The following is a 19,875-nucleotide window of genomic DNA, read 5'->3' on the forward strand; positions in this document are numbered from 1 at the left end:
ATGGAATTAATCCTGAAAAATCCAAAAATTGCTATTGAGGTTTTTTAAGTTAACCACTAGAGATACAAAATTTCAACTTGACAAAAATGATCCTCTAAAATTTTATTAACAATAAAAATTATGAAATAAAATTAAAGCGATATAAAATTATATAAATAAAATAAACATAACGTAATTGGTTTTAATTTTGATTAGACGCATTCCGAACGTGCACCCGAAGATGAATGGTTAGACATAGTACCGCATCCAGTTTTTTCACCAGATGGGGATAGTTTTTTAACACTAGCTAGTATACAAGAAACTGGTACAGAACATTTTACTCATATCAAACATGTTACAATAACACAACAGAGAATATCTGTGATTTCTCATGGTCGATACGAGGTAAATACAAGAAAATTATATAAAAATAAGAAAAAAAGGGAAGAAAAAGTGTTTTTCTTTTAAACCAATTTGAGAATTTTTTTGTCATAAGAACATTAGGTAAACTTTTCTTAAAATAATTTTGTATGAATTTGTTAATTCTTTTTTAATTACAATTTTCAAATGCTTTTTATTTAAAACGTTTGTTGTATTGTTTCATTTTTTGTGGTACACTTTATTAAGGATCTTTAAATTTAAAAAAAAATAAATACAATACAATTTCTGTAATCAAAAGTTTAAAAAGTAGCTGCATAACGCAAAGTACAAAATTTACATTATTTATAAGTCAAAAAAAGCATTTTAATTTTGTTTTTCTCTTAACTTTAAATTTTCGTTTTTAAATTTTAATTTTATTTTAAATTTTAATTTTAATCTTATTTTTATTTCATGTATATGTACTTATACCAACATTTTATTTTAAAAAAACTAAACTAAAATTCAATATTTAAAAATATTATACTTTAACAAAAACAATGAATATGTCAATTTAATGTCAAAATAAAAACAAAACTGTCAAATAACTGTTATCAACAATGCTATCATTAAAACATTAAATGTAATTTTAATTGCAAAATAATTATTTAATATATAATTTAAAACTTTCAATTATTTAACTTCGAATAAAATAAAATTGACAATTTACATTTGCTGTAATAAATGAATAAAAACACAATACAAATTAATAACACAAAATTACTCGTTGAATAAAAACGTCCTTTAATTGTATGTGTAAATGTATAGCAAGTCGCTGTTATTACGCATGGCCGAAACCAGGTGAGAACTTTTTAAGTAATAATATTAAAAAAACTTTGTATAGCTAATGAAATTATTTTAACTAATTTAAACTAAAATAATTGAAGAGTAAATTTCAAAAGACGAAAATTTTAAGAAAAAGCTTGGAAGCTTCTGTAATTAGCACAAGTAACTTTTAAAAATTATTATTGATAAATAAATAAGTAAAAAAGAACTAATATTTATATTTAAATTCTTGTTTGATCATTTCATTTTGTATATTATTGTATAAGTATACGTTAATAGTGTAAACGATTACGTGCTACGGACATTATGTATGTAACCTATATGCTAAATTTTTAAAAATTGGAATAAGAAAAATTAAAAAAAAAAAAAACAAATAAAAAAAATAATATTCTTGATTTGAAAACTTATTGCGTGGCCCTTAAAAAATGAAATGCTTCAAGCTGTGCAAAAATTTTTCAAATTAAAATACATTTTTAAAAATATACTTTTCATATATTAGCTTAGTACATTAGTAGTCTACTTGCAAAAATGACATTTCGAGTAAATTTTAATGTTAATTTTAATTTTTAAAGAAATTTTTAAAAAGCAAAAACGAGCGTAGATCAAAATAGATTGAATAGAGGAGTAAACTAAGTATTTTGAAAATATAGAACAATTCTTTAGGCCTTTACAGTTCTATTGAACACAATAACTCATTTTTGTAAAAATATTGGATAGACCACTAATGTGCTGAGCGCCATATGTACTCGGCTTTATATCAATAGAAAGTTAACTGTTTGAACTAAAAAATGTGGCATGCGCCAATATTTAAATTTTTTTAAATAAAAATTGAGATTTGGATTCAATTCGAGTGAAAAGAATATTATCTGAGCGTGATGGAGCTTCAAGGAACATTTTAATTGCTAAATGTTTTAGCGATTGAAAACAAAATTTTTCAAGTTATGCAAACAAGTCTTAGTTACAAAAACGATAAAAATTTAAAAAGCTTCCTATGAATTTCAAAAATTAGAAATAGTTGTTGATCCGAATAAAATCACTTTATAGAAAGGGGAGCGGTGATAATGAAAGCCTTTGAAACGAATCGAAAAGTATAAAACTATAAACCTATCTACAAATGTGTAATTTACATTTCATTAATATATTTGATTTAAAGTGTGACATTTATCTTAACTATTTATATTGTTTTAAATAAACATATGGTTAAAGCTATGAGTTCAAGCAGTTAATATAAGTATGACAGTATCACTGTAAATATAAATAGTCATCAATAGAATTAAAATTGAAATTAAACTATTAATGTGTAAAGTAAAAAATAATGTAACTGTGGTGTAAAAAATAAGCACTTACTAAACAATTAAATTTGGCAGTCGAAAAAAAATTACAAACAAAATTATAGCTCATAAATTTATTATGCTTTGTTTTGTATTAAATAATAATTACGAGTATAAATGTACATATTATTGAAATTTGTAATACCTAATACTAAAACATAATTTTTTATTATTTTGTTTTTTCATTTTACCTTTAATTTATTTATTTTAATTTTTTTACGAATTGAATCATCTTCATATTTATCACGTACATATATACTTTTTACTAAGGACACGAATTGAGTTTAATTCTTTCGGTGAATTTTTGTTTATTGAATTTTTTTGTATATTTTAGAGAAATTATATAGAAATCATGCATAAGGTCAGATCCTCTTGTAAAAATTCAAAAATGTTATACTTCTTATGTCTGGCTTTCGATTTTGTTAGCAGTTTTGTACATATGTTTACGTATATGATATGTAATCAATACATATTTGTAATCAAAAATTTAATATTATAAAATTATAAATATGGGAAATTAAAATGATTTTTTTGCCATGATTATAAGTCAAAAAATTGCTTGCATTAGAATTTTATTGATAAAAGTTGATATTGTACTTCGAAAAAAGCAACGCCAACTAAAAATAATTAAAATTTAATAAATTTTTATACATATTTTTTAACCCTATAATATCTTATTTCTTTTTTTTTCATATGTATAAATTTTGAAATTTAAGAATTGCTAAGCAAAAAATAAATATGCTAATGTGCATTAATTCAAACTAAAGTTTTATTATATTCAAATAAAACTATAATTTTGCATTTCATTAGTTTTAATTTAATAATAACTGTACAATAAATATTTTTCGGACTTCCTTCCAAAAAAAGAATTTTCAGTCTCATTAGGGTTTAAATTTAGATAAGGAAAAATGACAATACAACAAGTAAAAACGTTTCAGTCGGTATGAACCGATTGAATTATACCCTGCACCTTTCATTGTTGTATAGCAATTACTCAAACCTGTGAAACTATTCTATAGAAACTTCACGGATATGTCTGATCTATAACTGAACACACAACTACCAAGTTTCGTGAATCTGACTTTATTATTTTTCCAAATATTTAAAATTAGCTTTTGGAGTTGTACGGCAGGTACCTGAACCTGCCAAGCAATTCCACTAAAACTTCGCTAATATATCTGATCTATAATTGGACACACAACTGCCAAGTTTCATGAATCTAACTTTATTACTTTTCCAAATATTTAAAATAAGCTTTTGGACTTGTATGGGAGCCACTCGAACCTGTCAAGCAATTCCTCCAAAACTTCAGAAATATCTTTGACCTATAATTGGACACACAACTGCCAAGTTTCATGAATCTGTCTTTATTACTTTTCCAAATATTTAAAATAAGCTTTTGGATTTGTATGGGAGCCACTCGAACCTGTCAAGCAATTCCACCAAAACTTCAGAAATATTTTTGACCTATAATTGGACACACAACTGCCAAGTTTCATGAGTCTGTCTTTATTACTTTTCCAAATATTTAAAATAAGCTTTTGGACTTGTATGGGAGCCACTCGAACCTGTCAAACAATTCCACCAAAACTTCAGAAATATCTTTGACCTATAATTGGACACACAACTGCCAAGTTTCATTAATCTGACTTTATTATTCTTCCAAATATTTAAAATAAGCTTTTAGACTTGTATGGGAGCTACTCGAACCTGTCAAGCAATTCCATCAAAACTTCAGAAATATATTTGACCTATAATTGGACACACGACTGCCAAGTTTCATGAATCTGACTTTATTATTTTGCCGAATATTTAAAATTAGCTTCTGGAGTTGTATGGCAGGTACCTGAACCTGTCAAGCAATTCCATCAAAACTTCAGAAATATATTTGACCTATAATTGGACACACGACTGCCAAGTTTCATGAATCTGACTTTATTATTTTGCCGAATATAAAAAATTTGCTTTTGGAGTTGTATGGCAGCCACCCGAACCGGTGCAGCTATCTCATTAAAATTTTTAGAGCATATGTAGAATATAATTGGACACATGTATACAAAATTTTATATTTGTACCTTTATTAGTTTTTGAAATAATTAAAATAAACTCTTTGAGTTGTATGGCAGCTACCCGAACCCGTTGTCCGAATTGGTCCAATAACAATAGGGTTCGTCCTTGGCACAAAAGAAGCAACTTGTGAAAGTTTGGTGTCGATTGCATTATTCGTTTTTGAGTTATCGTGCGATCGGACGGACGGACGGACGGACGGACGGACGGACGGACGGACGGACGGACGGACGGACGGACGGACGGACGGACATGTCTAAATCAACGCAGAATTTTACGCTGAGCAAGAATATATATATATGTCCATACCCCAGATGACTCCTTCAAGTAGTTACAAACTCCATACCAAAGTTAATATACCCTTCACGAAGTGCAGGGTATAAAAATGGCCGTACTAGACTTATAAAGGAATTCTTTTAAGAACAAAATTCTATAAGAGTTGACATTTTATAAAAAATATTTTATGAGAATTAAAATTTTTTATGGCTTGCTGAAGGTAGCTCTACTAGTAGCAGAATTTTTAACACTACAAGTGCTAACTCTTTATTGTAAGAACCTTACGAGAGTTGCATAAAAACAAAAAAAAGAAAAAAAAATTATGAGAGTATTCGAGAATGGTATGAGAGTTTTATGAGATTTTTGGTCGACTTTTTAGGGTATTACTCTTTGAAATTGTTACTTGGGTTGTATTGCAGCTACACGAACCCGTTGTCCGAATTCGTCCAATTACAAGAGGGTTCGTTCTTGGCAGAAAAGAAACAACTTGTGAAACTTTGGTGTGGATTGTATTATTCGTGTTTGAGTTATCGTGCGTTCGGATGTACGGGCGGACGGACGTGGCTAAATCAACTCAGAATTCTACGCTGAGCAAGAATATATGTACATGTCCATACTGCAGATGACTCCTTCAAGTTGTTACAAACTCCATACCAAAGTTAATATATGGTGAAAAATGGTGGTTCTCGAATTGAGCATAGCCTGATTTTTCTTTTTTTTTTCTTCTATTTTCATTCAATTAAGCTAAAATTTGTTTCTTGTTTCGTCGCCCCTATGGGCATTACTTATACTTATGTATACATAGTTTGGCTATATTTTAATATAAAATATAATAAAAAACTAAAATTAAAATACGTATATTCAAAATTAATGTATTGAGTAATAATCTAATAATATTGAGTAATACCTGCTGTCAACAAAAACGACCGCAATTCACTTTTAAGTCTACCTATTTTTTCAATGTTTTTCAGACTTTCTGGCAAATTATTAAAAAGTTTAAACCCTGTAATAGAATTTTTTTAAAGTGTTAATATTGTTCCCCTGGATTGAACTCTAATGTTATTTCTATATCTTATATAGAATCTATGAGAATATCTCTCGATAAAGGTGGTGTTTGAGTAAACGGTTTATCTAAAAATTTGTATATAAACAATATTTGCTGATATTGTTTGTATATATGTAACGTATTAATATTGTCTACAGTAGAGTACTCTACAGTAGAGGTAAGTTTAGAGTATTCTTTGTTATTTGTTTTTATATTTATACATAATATTGCTGAACACATTTAATTTTTTATCCAACATCGAAATATGCGGCATCCAATTTAAGTTTGTATCAAGAATAAGACTCAGAAATTTTATTTCTTCAACCTCTTCTAACTTTATTTTCCACCCGGATTTGAGTTGTATTCTACTTGTTTTAAAGTTAACTAATTTTGTTTTTTTTAGTATTCATCGACAGTTTATTAAATATTCCAAAAGAATAACAAGGTCGTGTTCAATATTTGACTTTGCTTTATAAGCATAATTTCTAATGTCGAATGGGCTACAGTCGTCGGCGAACAAGAATATTTTTCCAGTAAGGGGCAGATATTGAATGTCATTTATAAAAAAAAAGTTGGGTCAAACCAATGGTTTGTATTGTAGCACTTTTCCCCTCAACAAGTGAAAATTCTGCTTTTAAATACAGTCTATGTATACCTACCACACTATTAAAATTATTTTCATTTATATACGAAACTAGTTTTAGGATTCCATATATTTCGGATGAACGATTTATGCAGTCTTTGAAATAAAGCAAAAATTAATTTAAAGAGGGGTTAGTATAATGCTCGATTTTAAGGGTTTATTTTGTGTGTTAAGAAAAATAATAATATTTTTTAATTTCATGGAATTTACCGTTAGCTTTTTGCGTTTACAGAAATTTGAAAAACTTACGGTTTTGGAAATATAAGGTGTCAAAAATTGAAATTTTACAAATTTCAAGAGGGGATGGAGATGGAAAAAATGTTCTTCTAATGAAATAAGCTGTGTCTAAAATTTATTAATATCTAAAAGCTGCTAAAATTTCAGGCTCCTACAACCTGTGGTCTAGAAGAAAAACGTCATCAAAAATTTAGAAAAAACGGATTTTAGATAACGGTAAATTTGAACGGTCATTTTGTCTTTTTAACGTTTAACTATAGTACGTCGCGAATGGAGAAGCAAGCCATTGCCTTTTTTCGTTTGTAAATTTGAAAAATGCTTATGATTTCACTGCAACAAATAGTTAAAAAATGGCATTTTTAGGGTTTTTTGCAGGTGTAAATTCTAGAGGGGGGGAAGATAAGTAAAGATTTTGTTCTACGAAAATAAGTTTCTAGCAAAGATCTATTTATATATTAAATTTCAGCTTTCTATCTTCAAGGGTGTAGTAGTTTTGTAAACATGTCCGCGGGACGGATGGACAGAGTGAAACTAATAAACACTTTTTTACAACAATTTTTTGGAAAACTGCTAATGAGGAAAAGGAAGGGCCCGAATTTGAATCTTTAAATTGAACAAACTGTTTCATCCCCTTTAAGTAGCTTTTCATCAACATTAATGCTTTTTTTTTTTTTTTACCTAGGCGAAGGGTGAAAAATCTCGAAAGACGCTGCCAGACGAAAACCAGTAGTGTGGAACTTTAATCCGCTAAAAAACACCCTCCTCAAAATAAACTATAAAACTAGTCGGAAACGGCTAGTCGATAATGCGTTTATCCAATCATATCAACATCAATGTTGACATGATTGGATAAACGCATTTTACGATTGCCTGCTTGCTTTTTAATTTCGTCTGTGACACTTAGGATCGTGAGATCCCTGTGTATATCGGCATTACGGACATACCAAGGGGCGTTTACAATGTCCCGTAAAATTCTATTTTGAAATCTTTGTATAGATTGGATATGAGTCTGCGCAGCGCAGCCCCATAATTGAATACCGTAAGCCTAGACAGGCTTAAATATTTGATTATATATCAAAGCCTTGTTATATATTGTCAATTTAGAACGCCTCCCCAAAAGCCATTCAAACTTTCTGTATTCCTCCACTAGTTGAGATCTCTTTTTCTTTATGTGCTCCTTCCATCTGAGCTTTGCGTCCACCGCCATTCCCAAATACTTCTCTGTGTTTGCGGACGGAATCAAGACGCCATTTATCGGAACTGAAAATGAATTGTTAATTTTCCTATTAGTTAAATTTACGTGTACTGATTTCACCTCGTTAAGTTTCATATTCCACTTTCTAGTCCATTTTGAGATCTCATCACTGGCCCTTTGTAATTTTTGTGTAGATTCATTTTCATTTCGTCCTATTGCGATAACTGCTGTATCATCAGCAAATGTAGCTGTTGTCGCTCCTTCCGATTCAGGAATATCACACGTGTATAGCAACTATAATATCGGGCCCAATATACTCCTCTGTAGTACCCCCGACCTGATATCCCTAAGCGAAGAGTACTCTTCCTCCTGTTTAACTCGAAATACCCTATTAGTTAGATAAGATTCGAGCAGGTCAACATACTGCCTTGGTAGTAATCGCCTAAGTTTTTTCATTAATCCACAATGCCAAACCTTATCGAAGGCCTGGGCTACGTCGAAAAATATGATAGAACATTTTTTTTTTTTAACATGTTTATTTTAACATGTTTTTTCTTCCAGTGAAGTGGTTCCGGCGAAAACCAAATTGATGATTCGGGATTAACGTTTTACTTTTAATTATAGGCTGAAGTTTTCTCAATAAAAGTTTCTCTAGCAGTTTTGAAATATCGGCAGTCGCGCAGTCTATAGGTTTGCCAGGTTTGTGCAGCATGATTATCTCAGCAACTTTTTAAATTTCAAGCACGTAATTAAACCTTATATACGCATTTATTAGGCGCGTAAGCATCGTTATACCCCTTTTCTGTAATTAACCCCTCTGGGGTCTTCTATAACATCTCTTTCCTTGACAATTGGAATAGTCACGCTATCCCCAACAAAAGCAGATTCCTCATTTTCATACACGCCCTGGCCGTCATGCGGGCAAAATATATTGGCCAAATGATCCGCAAACGCATTTGCCTTGTCCTTGTCAGTTTTTGAACACGTTCCATCTTTGTTTTAATTAGGAGCGAGATGTTTGATAGGTTGTTTCATTTTCTTTGTTGCTACAGTGAGTAATTGGTTTTCTCACACGCCGTCAAATTTTGAACATAATTGGCAACCGAATCCTCTTTGTATTTTCTAATACAGCGTCTTAGTTGCTGCGATTCACGATTATATCTGGTTTTATCAGTAGGATCACGCGTTTCCCGCCTACTTCGTCCTACTTTTACTAGTATATGTGGGAGATAGTTAATGCCTGCCCTTCTAGTAGATCTATTTGTTGTTCAATCTCTAAGCGAAATCTCGACCAATCTGTAGTTCCATTTGTCAGCGCAGGTTTCGCTCTTTTCATAATTATATTTTCCTTAAGTTCAAGAATAACCACCGAATGATCGGAGTTAAGATCATAGTTATCATGTACCTCGATGAAATTTTTCGCAATCCGTTTTGTTATGAAGAAATCTATTAAATGTGGATACTTATTAACATCGGTTGGCCAATACGGTGGCTTCGTAGTAGAGTGAAAAAGGTACCCCGTGCCGCCAATTGCTGTCCTAAGTTCTCTTCCTCTAGTTGAAGTATGCCTTGAACCCCAATCAGTGTGCTTGGCGTTAAAGTGACCCCCCAATATAAATCTATCGCCTAGGTCTGTCAGAACGTTTTGAAACATTTCTGCCGTAATTTCAAATCTTTGGTGACAATATAATGCAGCCACTCCAAATTTTTGCTTAGTCGAAGTGATATGAACCGCCGTCATTTGCATTCCCTCGGTTTGCATCTGGTGCAAATCCCAATGCACTATATTTTCTTTTATTATTATCGCCGTTCCGCCCATCGCTATATTTCCAGGGTGGTTCGAGTTGTAAATTCTATAACCTAGAAACCGAATCCTGCTTCTTAAGGTCATATGTGTTTCAGTTACGAGGCACACGTTTATATTCTGTGTATGTAGAAAAACTTCAAGCATGTCCTTTTTATTTGCAATACCATTGCATTTCCATGTTGCTATTTTAAAATTACCTCGTGCCATCATTTACCAGGCCTTTTGGTGCTCGATTTTTTCCCTTCGCTCTCTAAAAATGTTCTGCATCATATTTTGCATTTTATACAAAACATTAACGTCACTGGCCCTTTCTTTATTGCTCGTGCCACCGTCATCAGTTTTCGTTTGGAGAGCGTTCCTGTATGTTACATCTTTTGAGACTATTCTCGAGGCGAATCGCCTCGGTAGCCGTTCAGAATTTTTCTTCAAGTTGTTGTTACTGTTCTTATTTCTACGTTTTTTGTAGTTCCTTAACTACAAAGCATCCCCTATAGTTTGCTGGGTGGGCCTTCAAGCAATTGGAACACTTTGCTGCAGTACTTTTTGGCTTACTACAATCTGATGTTAAGTGCGTGCCAGCACATTTAACACAATTCGGTTCTCTCGGCAAAATTTTTGTGTATGCCCATACCTTTGACACCTTTTACAATTTCCAAGTGCCTCTATCCTAACTTTCATCCTGTTTATGTGATCGATTTCTTAAATTTTTTTCATCTCCTCGTCATTTACACAGAATGTTAACATAAACAGCGGTAGAGGCACCATAATATTCTTCCAATTTTCTTTTATTTTTTTAATTTTATTGGTTACATCCAAGATCATGTAACCCCTAGAGCTTAAGTCCTCTTTTATATCTTCCGGTTTACAACTGGGGTGAAGATTTCTTACCATGACTTTTATTGGTCTGGCCTTCATAGGTATGCCATTCTAGTCCAGATCCATTCATGGCCCTGGTAAGATTCCTGTAGTCCATTTCGAAATTTACAATAAGCTTAAATTGATTGTTATTCAACATTTTAACCTTAAAATTGATGCCCTTATTTTTTAATGTTGACTCTATTTAATTATAGTCAACCACATTACTTATGACTACTGCAGGCGGCCTAGAGTTTTTCGTGACATCGCCTCGACTTTTTGAATTTGGAACATCCGCTTTCTCAGCGTAGATCGTCACCTGAATCACTTCCGGAGATGATTCGGCTTTTCTTTTTTTAGTGGACCTATTTTGCTTTAGGATCCAATCTGTTTCTCTTCCGAGCTCTTCCTCATCTGTTGAGTAGGCGTCCAAGATTGACTTCACCTGCTTTGCTTTTGGTGCAGCCGCTTTTTTTTTATGACTACTATCATTAGACTTATTGTTTGTAATTTGCACATGTTTCTGTTTCCTTAGCTTCTCATTCTCAGCCCTCAGTTGAAGAACCTCGTTTTTCAAAGCCACACAGAGCTATTCTAGTTGGCTAATCCTTTTGTGGCCCCGGCGGCCTAGTGGTCAAAACACTCGCTTGTAAACCGAAACAAACCGGGGGGGTGTGGGTTCAAATCCCATACACGCCGCAATATAATAAAAAGGGAAGATTTGGCTGAATAAGCTAAATCCTTCAGCTCCCACAGCGGTGAAATATAGCTAAAAATAATTGAATATTAGTATAACATTAATACAAAATATTACCTTAATATATCCAAATAATTAAGTACATAACCCCACGAAATAAAGTAATAATAAAAGTATAACTCCAAATATATAATATTACATATAACATATGACGACTGACAGTGAAAACGTCACGGCTGACAGTACGTCACAACCCAATAAACCATGAGCTGGAAACACAATGAAACCATGGAACACAGTGACGGCATCATGCTGCAAGGACGGAAAGTAAAGGGAATTTACAATGCAGATAGCTACGGTAGGCTAATGACCTTGCCTAGTGAATTTCAACCGATTAACGAAACAGAAACAGATCGACCTCATATGCATTAGTCACAAATGGAGGCGATCTCTCCTAGATGTAAGAACATGGAGGGGCGCTGATGTGGGGTCCGACCATATGCTTCTCACAGCAGATATCCGCCTAAAACCTGCAACCATTAGAAGTAATAACACTCAGAGAAAAAGGAAAATCAACACTCAAAAGCTCAAAAATGAGAATACAAAAGCAGAATTTGTATCAAAAATTGACGAGAAAATGAGAAACCAGACAATTGCGAGTGAAGAAGATATGCAAAGTATATTCAGACAAGTAGGAGAAGAGGTCTTAGGCGTTACCAGAAAAGAAAGAAAAGAATGGATCTCAGAAACGACATGGAGAAAAATTGAAGAAAGAAGAGATTTAAGAATAAAGCTCTTGGCGTCAAATAGTATGGAGCTCAGGATCCAATATAAAGAGAAAGCCAAAGAAGTAAAGAAAGCAGCAAGGAAAGATAAGAGAAGCTATTACAACAAGATCGCCATAGAAGCACAAAAATCAGTGGAATTAAATAATATGCGCGCGCTCTATAACAACATACGAACGCTGTCAAATAAGTCCAAGAATCATAACCAACCAATCAAAAACAGAGAGGGCCAGTCTTTATCGTCTACAAAAGAACAACTACTGAGATAGCAGGAGCACTTCGAGGAAATAAACAATAACCTCGAACAACAAATTCAAGAACAACATCAAGAAATCAATAATAGTAGTCGCAACACGAGAATAGACCTGAACCCGCCAAGTAAAAGGAATATAATAGATGCCTTAAATAGACTCAAAAATAACAAAGCTGAAGGTCACTGAACTACTGAAAGCCAACCCAAATAAAACAGCCGAAATAATGCAGCCACTAATAAATAAGATCTGGAGTACAGAAGAAATAGCATGCAGTTGGAAGAAAGGCATCATAGTAAAATTACCAAAAAAGGGGGACCTAACAGAATGCAAAAACTGGAGAGGTATAACAATACTGAATGCGGCTGTCAAAGTACTCGCGCTCATAATACACGCCAGAATTGAAAATAAAATAGAATCAAGCTTAAGAGAGGAGCAGGCGTGTTTCAGAAGAGGCCGTGGTTGTATCAACCAGTCTAACACGCTGCGAATCATAGCTCAACAATCAGTCGAATGGGGTTCGCCACTGTACATCACTTTCGTAGACTTTGAAAGGGCCTTCGATACAATCAACAGAGAAGCAATTTGGCACTCCTTAGCAAGTAAAGGCATACCACGAAAATTAATCAACATAATAAGAGCGCTATATGAAGATGCAGAGCTAAGAGTGCTTCACCAGGGCCAGCTAAGCAATACGATAAAACTGAGAGCCGGAGTCAAGCAGGGATGCACCCTATCCCCACTCCTGTTCAACGTAGTCCTGGACGAGGTTATAAGAAGAGCAACAGTTACTGCCAGAGGTATAATGTGGACACTCATAAGAGTGTATTCTATACTCGAAAGCATATTCTAGACTCGAAAGCCTAGAATATGCAGATGACATAGCCCTACTTGCCCACACGCACCATGATATGCAAGAAAAGATAACAGAACTAGATCAAAGTGCCTCAAGAGTCGGTCTCCGAATAAACACACACAAAACAAAAAGCATGAGAATTAACGCCAGAAGCAATGCCCCCCTGGAAGTAAGAAACACAGAAATAGAGGAAGTTTCGGAATTCTGCTACCTTGGTAGTATAATTACTACAAATGGAGGTGATGAAAGGGACATGGAGAATCGAATTACACTTGCAAGAACGGCATTTGGAAGACTATGGCCTGTCTGGAAACAACGCCACTTAGCTAGGGGCACAAAAATCAGAATATTCAACTCATGCGTAAAATCCGTGCTCCTATATGAAAGTCAGACATGGTTAATAAAGAAAAACTGGACAAACAGATCTTCATAAATAAGTGTCTTAGATCAATCTGCAGAATATTCTGGCCGAGAAAAATCAAGAACTCGGACCTTTGGGAACTGACGGGGCAAGAGCCCATAGATCGCCAAATCAAGAGGAGAAAATGGAAATGGATTGGTCACACGCTGAGAAGAGCAGAAAATAATATTCAGCGAAGGGCTTTAGAGTGGAGCCCTCAGGGCAAGCGAAAACTGGGCAGACCAAAAGAAACATGGCGAAGGTCAATAAATAAAAAAATCGAGGAGAAAAACAAATCATGGCCTGAAATAAAACTTCTAGCCCGCAACAGGGTCAGATGGAGGAGCTTTGTAGATGCCCTATGCTCCCAAAGGGAGTAGAAAAGAAAAAAAAAAAAAATCTTTTTATGTTGATATTGAAATAAGAAATTATTAGCGTGAAAATAATTTAAAATTTTTTTATACACAATTTTCTCAATTATTTTTGCAAAAATCCGAGGAACAGAAATTGGTCTATAATTTTCTAAATTGTGCTTATCACCACTCTACAGTATTGGCGATACTTTTTTACTTTTAATGAATTAGGATATATACAATCCCCAACAGTACCAGAATATAGCATTGCTAGAATTTTTAAGAAGTGACTACCGCAATCTTTTATAGTTTTTATGCTATTAGTTCAATATCAACAAAATAGTTATTAAATTTCTCCGGAATTAAAATAATAAATTTTGTTTGTGACCTCTTTGCCGTACCTGATATATGTATTATTTAAGAAATACTTTTTGGATATTGCTACACATATATGATTATATACAAAAGATTAACATCAGATCATAATATAACCATACAAAAAGAACTAAGATCATATAACAACACAAAAGAATAGTGTTAAAAAACAATTTTATCAATATGATTATCTGTGCTTGTGTACAATTGAATAATTAAGACGTTTTTTTTTTATAATTTTTAAAAAGGAAGAAATTTATTTTTAACTTGCCTTTTTTTCATCCTGGATTTTACGTATTTTCATGTACATACTTAAGCATTGTACGACAAAATAATATAAAATTAACAACACTCCATATATATAAACCTTTTTAGCACTTTTCCAAAAAATTTTTTGAAAAAAGTGCTTATTAGTTTCACTCTGTCCGTCCGTCCGTCAGTCCGTCCGTCCGTCTGTCCGTGTGTCTGTTTACAAAACTTCTACACCTTTGAAGATAGAAAGCTGAAATTTAATACGTACATACATCTTCACTAGAAACTTATTTCCGTAGAACAAAATTTTTACCTATCTCCCCCCCTCTAGAAGTTATACCCCCCCAAAACCCTAAAAATGGCCTTTTTTAAATATTTGTTGCAATGAAACGATAAGCATTTTTGAAATTTTACAAACGCAGAAAGGCAGTGGCTTGCTTCCCTTTGCGCAGTATACTATAGTTCAACTTAAGAAAAACAAAATGGCCGCTCAAATTTACCGATATTTAAAGTCCTTTTTTTCCAAATTTTTGATGTCGTTTTTCTTCTAGACCCCAGACTGTAGAAGCTTGAAATTTTAGGAGCTTTTAGATATTAATAAATAGTTCATTTTGTTAGAAGAAAATTTTTTTCCATCTCCACCCCCTCTCAAGTTATCACCTCTTGAAATTCGTAAAATTTGAATTTTTGACACCTTATATTTCCGAAACCGCAAGCTTTTCCAAATTTTTATAAACGCAAAAAGCTAACGGTAAATTCCGTGAAATTAAAAAATATAATTATTTTCCTTAACTCACACAATTAACCCTTAAAATCGAGCATTATGTTAACCCCTTTTTATATTAATTTTTGCTTTATTTCAAAGACTGCATATATGCGTCATCCTAAATATATGCAATCCTAGAAATAGTTTTATATATGAATGAAAATAATTTTAATAGTGTGATAGCTATACATAGACTGTATTTAAAAGCAGAATTTTCACTTGTTGAAGGGAAAAGTGCTACAATACAAACCATTGGTTTGACCCAACTTTATTTATAACTTATATGATTTCTATAATGTTAAAGTTTCAACAAATTCGACATTTTTCGTAATCTAAAGAAATGCACAATGCACCATATACAAATACATATAGCTTGTTATATTAATTTTGGATTTTTTGAAAATTTTATTAAATTTTTTTGAAAAAACAAAAATACTTTATTTTTAAATTAAGTCTTTTATTCTATTAACTTTATTAATACCTAGCTAAAAATTTTATTTGCTTTTTATATTGTTTTTTTTCTTTGATTTAAATGATGGTTAATTTTACAGGTCCAAAAAATTCTAAGTTGGGATACAAAAAATCATCTTGTTTATTATTTGGCAACTGTTGATAAAAAACCGGGGCAACGGCATCTCTATGTTGTTAAGGACCCAACGGCTGGAGAAGAAAGCCGAAAGTAAGCACAACTATGAAGAGCATGCAAATTTACTTAAATATAACTATAATTATAAAAAATAAAAAAAGAATAAATAAAGAAAAATTAATATTTGAAATTTTTTAGAAGCGAGCCTCAGTGTATTACCTGTGATCTTGGTGATGTATTATGGAGTAGTCGTTATTATTACATAAATTGTTCCCATTTTGATGCCTTTTTACGTCCAACGTCTTCCATATCCACTGAATTTGGTGTTGATTATTATGTTTTAGAATGTCAAGGACCTGGCTTACCAGTGTCATGTGTCCATTCTGCTCATAATCATACGCTTAAGAAATTATTATATGATACACGACCGCAATTTTCAATGAAATTACGTGAATTAGCACTACCAACACACAGATCTTTTGAAATTGCATTATCACATGGAAGTAGGGCACATGTACAATTACTTTTGCCGCCAAGTTGGCGTGAGGAACTTCGAGATGCGGCATTTCCAGTGCTCGTGGAAGTGTAAGTGTACTCAAACTATTTTTAACCTCTAATACTCATATTTTGATAAGTTTAATTAAATAATGTATACATTTTTGTTATGCAGGAATGGGCGTCCAGGATCTGAACAAATATCAGAAAAACTAATTGTAGATTGGGGAACCTACATGTCCTCGCGTAACGATGTAATTTATATTCGATTAGACGTTAGGGGCTCGAAAGGCCAGAGCAAAAAAGCCCTTTATAGGCATATAGGTGGAGTAGAGGTTCAAGATCAAATAGCCGCTGTACAGTAAGTTTCAAATGTTTTTTTTCCCCAAAATAGTACAACAATTATAACTAATTATATATATTCAAAATTATGTAAAACCAATTAAAAATAAATACATGTAAACTCCCTTGAGCGTGTATTATTAAATTAAATACATAAATTTACTTTCCCAATATTTTTTTACAGGTATCTATTAGATACTTTAAGTTTTCTAGATGAAACTCGTGTTGCTTTATGGGGTTGGGGCTATGGCGGTTATGTGACAACAATGGTACTAGGTTCACAACAAAACGTATTTAAATGTGGAATTTCTATTTCACCTATAGCAGACTGGTTGTTTTACAGTAATTACGTTATATTAAAAAAATCAAGAGAACTTGAATTCCCAGCATGCAAATTTTTAATTTCAGATTCTGCATTTACAGAACGTGTTTTAGGTCTTCCAGCTGAAAATTACAAAGGTTATGTTGAAGCGGATGCAACACAACGTGCTCGTCATATTAAATCTCATTCTTACTTCTTAATGCACGGTTTAGCAGATTCCTCAGCGCCTTATGTTCATGGCATACAAATAGCTAGGTCATTATACGAAAGCGGTGTTTTATTTCGATATCAAGTAAGTATTTTTACTAATATTATGTATCTACATGGATATTCATATACATTTTAAATTTCTATTCCATATTTCATTACAATATATAAATATCTGTATTTTAGGCATACGCTGATGAAGGTCATGATTTAACAAATGTGTTAGAACATGTTTATCGCTCGATGGAAGATTATCTAGCAGATTGTTTAAGTCTCGATACAGAAGAAAGTAAACCTGATGCAGCCGATATACATGAATAAAACCCTACATTTTATTGAAATTAGCGATGATTTATTATTAATTAAAAATAAAAAAAAATAGCTCAAAATATATTAATTAATTAATATTTTAATTTAATAAAAATTATATTGAAGATCTTTAGTTTCATTTCAAAAATATTATTATATATAAACTAGAATATTATATTTTTTTAACAAAAAGTAGATAACAAAAAAAAAAACAATTAAATAAAGAAAAAAGAAGTTAGTAAGCTATAAATAAGTATTAGAAAATTTTTGAAAAATGTTAACAACAAAGTGCTTTAATTAAAAACATATTTATTAATAATTATACAGTTATGTGTTTACAAATAATAAAATTAACAATTAAATTGATAATTACTAAAGAAAAAAAACAATTTCATTAAAATGTTATTAATTGAAAAAAAATAATTATTTTATCAATTATTAATAAATGAACATTAATTAAAGAACGTTTACTCTAAATAAAGCTCATTCAATCTCAACATACGAACATGCATTCTGATTTTAATTTCATTAATTTCATATTATTTGTATATGTATATAATTTTTTTGTAAATAAATTGTAAAATAAGTTTATTTATTTACTTAGGCCATAAATAATTTTAAAGGTATTAATAAAAAAAAATATTTCGATTATATACTTAACTTTAAACAGAAAAGAACTACTATAAGTCGCAAAAACGTTTTAATTAGGTAATAATAGCAATAGATCTAACTAGTTTGTAAGAGTAAAATTGATAATTAAAAAAGTTTAAAATTATGTTAAAATACATCGCAAGTTCATATGTATATTTATAATTTATTATAATAACATTGCATACTAATTTCTACATTTAAAGTAGTCGACAGCGTTAGAATAAATTTGAGAAAATTAAGTACATATAATATATAAAAACGGTATACATTTAATTAATAATTTCGTGCTTCCTATATATGTATATGCATATATAATCTCTTTAGAAACATATTTGTATATACTGGACATTTTTGCTTCCTGAATTCGATTTTAATTTTATTAATGTTATTTGTTTAATACAATAGGTCTTTAACAAAATTTTTTTAATTTACATAAGTTTATCAACGTTTTTTGTAGCTCAAGAAACAAACGAATTCACATAAAATTAATATATAAATCAATATGTATAATACAAATAAAGTCAATAATTTTGGGTAAACTTTTGCATGTTGACTTAAAGGTATTTGTCGAATCACGATGTCACACAAGTTTTTAGTATAACGCATTTTGTTTAGTCATATGAAGGCATAATATATTATATAATACTATCCTATAATACTATTGATTATAATATTATCAAAGCATCTGTACTTTGAAACTCTTTTAAAATGGTTTATAAGAATATAGCTAATATTTGGAATTTATGTGATAAAAGCAGTTTGAAAGTAGACAGAAAAGAAAATCTGTTAATTTTTTAATTTATTAGAATACAGAACAAATATTTTAGAGAAAATATTTCGCATTTAAATTATAAAAAACTTAAAAATTACGTTAATTGTTAATTAAATTATATGAAAATAAATGTAATTTAGTTTGCATAATTAAATTTTACGTTTTTTGCAATTTATACAAATTGTTTAAGGAAATGTTTTCTCACTTTGCACCTACTTATAGAAATTTGACAGAGCTGTATGAACTAAGATTTGAAAAATTCTTCGTTTCTTCTGTAACTCAAGCATCACTTAGTTTCATTACATTAGTTTTAAATTGCTTAAAATTTTGTTGCAATAAATTATTTTCCAAAAATATAAAACATAAACTATAAAATATATACATACACACAATTCATTTTAAAATAGGTATTGTCAAAAAATTTGTTTTATTATTAAATATTTATTGATTACTTATAACTTTAAAATAAAATGTTTTATTCTCATTGATTTTGAAATTAAAGTTTATTAAATAATATAAGTGTTTAGTAATAGAAATAATAGAAACAAATGTATGTCAATTATGTTAAAATTAAATTCGATATACGTTGTTTATAGAATTTCGTTATTTAAATTGTTTTTTGATTATAATATTTCAATTAAATATATATACATAAATCTTATTTTTAACAATGTATAGAGGCTCAAGTTTTCAACTTTAAATTAGGAACTGCCTAATTTCAATCTTATAACGCAATTATACAAAAAACATTAAGAAGGATATAAAAACCTGTAAAATATTATGAAAATAAAAAGTTCGAAATACGTGTGGAATAAATA

General features: G+C 31.0%; 1 protein-coding gene across 2 annotated transcripts in view; it reads left to right on the forward strand.

The window, feature by feature from the left end:
• The window catches only part of LOC129615016 (inactive dipeptidyl peptidase 10), a 92,807-nt gene extending 75,048 nt beyond the window's left edge, over positions 1-17,759 (forward strand). Inside the window, exons 6-13 of one of the 2 annotated variants that reach the window (XM_055530056.1) lie at positions 196-384; positions 1,165-1,197; positions 15,925-16,052; positions 16,158-16,544; positions 16,630-16,815; positions 16,981-17,138; positions 17,205-17,410; positions 17,512-17,759. In XM_055530056.1, the coding sequence (XP_055386031.1) occupies positions 196-384; positions 1,165-1,197; positions 15,925-16,052; positions 16,158-16,544; positions 16,630-16,815; positions 16,981-17,138; positions 17,205-17,410; positions 17,512-17,646 (1,422 nt within the window). In that variant the 3' untranslated portion in view covers positions 17,647-17,759. The remainder of the gene's footprint in view (positions 1-195; positions 385-1,164; positions 1,198-15,924; positions 16,053-16,157; positions 16,545-16,629; positions 16,816-16,980; positions 17,139-17,204; positions 17,411-17,511) is intronic. The other variant, XM_055530057.1, reaches the window with a different exon arrangement.
• The last annotated feature ends 2,116 nt before the right edge of the window (positions 17,760-19,875 follow it).

Source organism: Condylostylus longicornis, unplaced genomic scaffold (genome assembly GCF_029603195.1).
Source record: "Condylostylus longicornis isolate FDR11 unplaced genomic scaffold, ASM2960319v2 ptg000135l, whole genome shotgun sequence".
Lineage (NCBI taxonomy): Eukaryota > Metazoa > Arthropoda > Insecta > Diptera > Dolichopodidae > Condylostylus > Condylostylus longicornis.